This window comes from Bubalus bubalis, chromosome 10 (genome assembly GCF_019923935.1).
Source record: "Bubalus bubalis isolate 160015118507 breed Murrah chromosome 10, NDDB_SH_1, whole genome shotgun sequence".
Classification (NCBI taxonomy): domain Eukaryota; kingdom Metazoa; phylum Chordata; class Mammalia; order Artiodactyla; family Bovidae; genus Bubalus; species Bubalus bubalis.
In genome coordinates this window covers 94,781,898-94,788,153 of record NC_059166.1, presented here as the reverse complement: position 1 = coordinate 94,788,153, position 6,256 = coordinate 94,781,898, and the positions used below count along the sequence as shown (strand labels likewise).

General features: G+C 48.5%; 1 protein-coding gene across 1 annotated transcript in view; it reads right to left on the bottom strand.

Moving 5' to 3' along the window:
* Positions 1-236: 236 nt before the first annotated feature.
* COL9A1 (collagen type IX alpha 1 chain) overlaps positions 237-6,256 on the bottom strand; it is a 90,449-nt gene continuing 84,429 nt past the window's right edge. Inside the window, exon 39 of the mRNA XM_044924570.2 lies at positions 237-1,286. Coding sequence (XP_044780505.2) covers positions 1,099-1,286 — 188 coding nt within the window. The 3' untranslated portion in view covers positions 237-1,098. The remainder of the gene's footprint in view (positions 1,287-6,256) is intronic.

Sequence of the window (6,256 nt, the reverse complement as noted above, 5' to 3'; positions counted from 1 at the left end):
GCAGCTTCTCCCCCAGAACCCGAGCAAGGCTAGACTTGGGGGGCCCATGCAATCGGCCATAGCATGCACGCAGATTTGTGCAAGTGTATTTGTACATTTTTTTGGAGGATGGGTTCATAACTCTCATTTTATTTCTCAAAGGTCCATGAAACCTCCCCTACCGCCTCCCCCAACCCGCCACGCTCCACCCCCACCACACACAAACACACAAAGAACTCTGTCGCAAGGCCACACCCTCTGGGGAGCAGTAAGGGCTTTTTAATTTCTCTGTAGAACAAAGCACTAACATCATAAACACAGGCCTACAGAAATGCCAGTATTTAAAAAGCTTTACGTATCTGAATAACTGTAAGTGACTTCTTTTCATTGAACCCAGCTATAAAAAAACATGCAAGAGAGTAAGAAACCATATTTATTGCTTCTTTGGTACAAGAGACGTGACCTCAAACCTTGAAAATAAATAATCTCATCACTAAAACTACTGAATGTGGGTTATTAAGACTCTTTCTTTGCTTTCACATGGACGAGCCCAAAATACAAATGGGTTTGGATACAGTACAGTTCAGCAGAAAGGCAAGCTGACGCTGAGAACCCCACGGGTGTAAGGAAACCACCCCAAGTGGCACAGCAACTACAGAGTCCCCAGGAGCACAGTGATGGGGATCTTAAGCACCGATTCTGTTGACAGGAATGGGGCTGCTTCTTAACTAGTCTGGTAAATCCTTGCAGAGCGTGAACGAGCGTCTGAGAACACGCGCTCACTACAAAATGGAAGTTACTGCAACTGAGGTAAATCAAACAGCGGTCTCTGTTTATTGGCACAGCGGCCCGTGACGTACCACACAAGGATAGCACACGTGAGTTCAAGAGCCTGGGGACGGGACTGCCGATTCACTCAAAAGGAGGGGTGTTGTCTATCTGTCTGATCCATTGCTCTGTGGCTCCCCTCAAAGAGAAAGGAGAGAGGATTTGCTGAATAGCACCATTGTCCTAAACCTGATGGTCAGATGGGACTCCTAGGGTACAACTGAAGGGGCCGTTCTCCCCCAGGCACCTTCAGGCATGGTTTCCACCGACAGCCGCGTGGCACCAAGCCCCTCACTGATTGGGACCTTTGCTGTTGAATGCCCGCTGACCGGCCTGCATGGTGCAGGACGCTGGCTCGCAGAAACCAGGGGGACCCGGGGGGCCTGGGGGGCCGGGCACACCGGGGATGCCTGCCGCCCCGGGGGGGCCTCGCTCGCCGTCTCGGCCATTCCTCCCGTAGCTGGCAGGACCCGGGTCACCTGAAATACACAGAAGGCACGCTTGTGAGCAGGAGACCTGCAGACGCAGACGCAGACGCAGAAGGCACTGGGGCCCCTCCCCGGCCCGGCAGTGTGTGCAGAGGGCCTGGAGAGATGCTTTTAGAAACGATGGGATGGCCAAACTAGATCTGGATGGTGGGACAGGATCCCTTCATGGCAGTTGAGTCACTGCAAAATGAAGTGTTAGGAGACCCCGGAATCTCTCATCCGCTCTCCCATCTGCGGGATACAGCAGCCTCTCCACACAGACGTCTGCTGAGCCCAGGAACAGGCCAACTCAGATGCCAAACACACCTGGACCTCAATCTGTTAATAATTCATCGATACAGTTTGTACTTATTACATAATGAAATTATGTTGGACCCAGTGGGTTAAACAATTATTCCATCATCATATGTATATTAATCATTAAAATGAATTTCACCTGATTCTGACTTTTTTAACTTGGCTACTAGCAGATTTAAAATCATACACGCCAACTTGCATTTGCGCCTCACGCTATATCTCTTCAGATCACACTCCTGTAGCAGCCGCCCTTATTTCTAGCAGGTGATCAAGTTCCAGGCAGGGAGACGTGCCCCTGGGTGGTTGGAAGATGCAAACAGGTGGCTGGAAGGCCTAGCTCTGCCGTACGAGTCACTCATCTCCTGTCTCCTCATCCACAAGGTGGATGATGCCTGCCTGAGAACTATATTCTCTGTCTGAATGCACCTGATGAATATTAGAAAATTATTGCTTCGTGTCTCTTAGAAGACTGTGCAATGCACCCCACAAAGCTCCCTGAAATCCTTCTCATCAGAGCTTTACCCCAACAGGAACGACACACTGCCCTAAGCTCTTGGGGTGGGGGGTGGTTCTTTCTTTTGTCAAGTCCAAAGATCGGTTCCTCCCTGAACCAGTGAGGCGTGGAGTCACAGACCCCGTAACAAAGAGACACATTTCTGCGAGCATTCTCTCCATTGCACCAGCATGCCGTCACATGATGCCTGCAAAGGTGGTGATACCAGAGGCGTGTAAAAGGAATCCTGTGTGCCAGGATAACACAGTGTTTACAGAGATCCTCCTTTGGGTCCGGGCTTCCCTGGTGGTTCAAATGGTAAAGAATTTGCCTGCAATGCAGGAGATGCAGGTTCGATCCCTGCGTCGGGAAGATCTCCTGGTGAAGGGCATGGCAACCTGCTCCAGTATTCTTGGCTGGAGAATCCCAGGGACAGAGGAGCCTGGCGGGTCGCATGGGGTCACAGAGAGTCTGACACGACTGAGCAACTAACATTTTCATTTCTCCTCGTGTCCATGGTCTTAACTTGGCTATTAAGCCAAAAGGTGAAAACAAAATCTATACATTCAATTATATTCACTTAGATTTAGTTCCTTTCCCTGTTTCTTGGCAGTTTTTGGTTTTCTGTCCCTATTTTCAGTTCAGTTCAGTCACTCAGTCGTGTCCAACTCTTTGCAACTCCAAGAACCGCAGCATGCCAGGCCTCCCTGTCCATCACCAACTCCCAGAGTCCACCCAAAACCATGTCCATCAAGTCAGTGATGCAATCCAACCATCTCATCCTTTGTCGTCCCCTTCTCTTCCTGCCCTCAATCTTTCCCAGCATCAGGGTCTTTTCCAATAAATCAGTTCTTCACATCAGGTGGCCAAAGTATTGGAGTTTCAGCTTCAACATCAGTCCCTCCAATGAACACCCAGGACTGATCTCTTTTAGGATGGACTGGTTAGATTTCCTTGCAGTCCAAGGGACTCTCAAGACTCTTCTCCAACACCACACTTCAAAAGCATCGATTCTTCTATGCTCAGCTTTCTTTACAGTCCAACTCTCATATCCATACATGACTACTGGAAAAACCATAGCCTTGACTAGATGGACCTTTGTTGGAAAAGTAATGTCTCTGCTCTTTAATATGCTGTCTAGGTTGGTTATAACTTTCCTTCCAAGGAGTAAGCGTCTTTTAATCTCATGGCTGCAATCACCATCTGCAGTGATTTTGGAGCCCAGAAAAAGCTTATTTATCCCATTTGCCTTCTGTTGGTCTTGTTGCAGTGATCTGGTCTTTTTTATCTGCCTTATTACACAGCCCACATACTTTTAGAAGGAAACTACATTAGAGACACTGCTTTACACATAACATTCTTCCCATTATACTTACTATTAGGTCCACAAAAAGCCACATTACAGGACAAAATGTAGCGAAGCTGTAAGGGAATACTTATCTCTGACTCTATACATCTCAAGGCTGTAGACAAGCAGATATAAGTAATTTCCCTTCATTTATCTCATAAACCTTCATTTGACTACAACAAGTGATGAAGCAGGTAATTCTGTGTTTCCCTCTCAAGACAAGGTCTACCCCTAACCCACGGAGCCTGTTGACAAGGCTTTAGCAGAACCCTGACTTTAAGCAGAGCCTATTCAGATTTCCTGGCACGGAGACAGTTAAAGGTTCAGTTGGTCTTTTAAGGCTTAAAAAGAGAGGCCAGATATAAATGCTTTTAAGTGGTCAGGCTGGACAAATGGCAGCCCATGAGCCAACGCCGGGGTTGTGAACAGTGTTATCAGGACACAGCGTGTCCGCTGTTTGCACACTACCCTGGCAGCTCGGCACTACACAAGCAGAGGTCCGGGCTGCAGCAGAAGCCGTCTGGCCCTCAGGGCTCAAAAAGCACGGTCTTGCAGCAGGGGAAGGAGAGAGCGGGAAAGGAAGAGAGTGGCACTGACACATAAACATGACCGAGCTAAACAGACAGCCAGCAGGAGCTGCTGTATAGCACAGGGAGCTCAGCTGGCTGCCCCGTGATGACCTGGAGGAGAACAGGAGGGGTGGGAGGGAGGTTCACGAGGGAGGGGGTATATGTATACTTATGCACATATGCATATATATGCATACATATGCAACATATGTGTGTTTGTGTGTATATATATATAGTTGTAGAAATATGGAAACCTCTTTTCAACTGCTGAAGAGAAAGCACGAATCGAAATTGCTCTCACTCTGCTTTGCCCGCCTCATGGGTGTCTGAGCTACACTGCTAAGTCACTTCAGTCGTGTTCAACTCTGTGCAACTCCATAGACAGCAGCCCACCAGGCTCCCCCGTCCCTAGGATTCTCCAGGCAAGAACAGTGGAGTGGGTTGCCATTTCCTTCTCCTCTGAGCTACACTAACAGCCTAATAGAGTTTTCTGAAATTTCAAGGACCTATAAAATGTTACTGCCAAACCTTTCATGATTTTTTAAAAAATGAATGTCTGTATAATTCTCTGTACTAACACTAGAGGGCAGTCGTGTTACACAGAGGCCCAGCCTCTCGGCCCTAATAACACCTGCAATGCAATAAAAGGGACTAAGACACAGGTTTTAAAACAAAACAAAACATGGAAATCATTTCCAGCATTCAACAGGGAATTTCTCACCTGGTTCTGAGCACTTGACAAAGCACATATGTTTCAGGCATTAGTGTATAAAGTGGTTTGTTTACGTAAGATCCCCACACCCCAATAAAAGAGTGGAGACAGGACAGCCGAAGAAAAGGGGTAAATGACTATGCTAGACTCAAGCCCGGGCTTCCCAGGTGCCACTGGTGGTAAAGAACCCTCCTGCCAACGCAGGAGATGTAAAGGGCCTGGGTTCAATCACTGGGTCAGGAAGATCCCGTGGAGGAAGGCATGGCAGCCCACTCCAGTATTCTTGCCTGGAGAATCCCATGGACAGAGGAGCCTGGAGGGCTACAGTCCATGGGGTCGCACAGAGTCAGATATGACTGAAGCGACTTAGAAAGCACACACACAGACTTAAGCTTAAAGCGAGTGTGCCCTTTCTGTCTGGGGACTTCTTAACTCAGGATCCACAGGTAAAGCTCATCTATCTGCAAACCTTGAACAAGAAACCTGGTGCAATAAGTGTGAGTCAGTCTAACGTCCGGGTCACGTTCACACACAACCATTATTTAAGGTCCTCGTTCTCCCAGCACGCTTAGATACACAAAGAAGTCAGGGCCCACTCTTAAATATCTTTTCTTCATATCCCCAGAGTGGGAAGCAACTGGTCCCCAGTGAACAAGTTCAGTGGCAACAGGCAAAGAGTTACTGGTGAAGAGACACTCACCAAAGGTCTCTGTTAAGAGACAGACACGGGAGAGGTGAGGGCAGGGGGCAGGGTCTAAGGTCCCAGAGGCCTTGCTCAGTGTGGTCCCCACAGCTCTGGGACAGGGGCAGAAAAGGAAATGTGCCAAAGTCAGGGGCCAGAATGGCAAGACAGACCCAGCACACACCTGGACCGCCCGCACGACACTCTGTCCACAGCAAGAACCTGGACACGTGAATGTCGGCCTTGTCACTTACTACCTGAGAGATCTCTGTCGAGGCCCGTAACCTTTGTAGGTCTGTGTTTCCTCAAACATAAAAGGAGGAATAATAATAACTAAAGTTGCAGAATGGTTGCCAGAAGCCAGGTGCTATGCTAAGTGCTTTCCAGGTATTAACACATCCACAGATCCTCCTAAATGAGGAGGGTCTTCCCATGCCCGGGAAGCCCAGCTCCACCTCCCGCCCTTCTTACAGACCTGCCCTGCCCACCTCTGGCTGTGAGACGCAAACTGGACGATCTGTGTCCACGTTTAGACGACAGGGCTCTACAGCCAAGACGACAGTCCCTGCAATTGTCATGATAAGAACCCAAGGTCTGTATCAGACGATGGACCATCACACCCTCAAGGGGCACACGATACTTCACAGTGAACACGCTGACAGAAGGAGCCCAGACAGAGGCCGAAAACAGTCCAGAAGGAGCAGAGCCATTCTGACAACTGGCAGATAATGAAGGTATTGCATTTCTTCCAATACATCAGCTATAGTAGCACAAAGAAGAATGACCAAACGATCTTCTTTCCATTTAGAAGGACCCGAGTCCCAAATTCAACAACAGGTCACAGAATATCCTATTCTGCC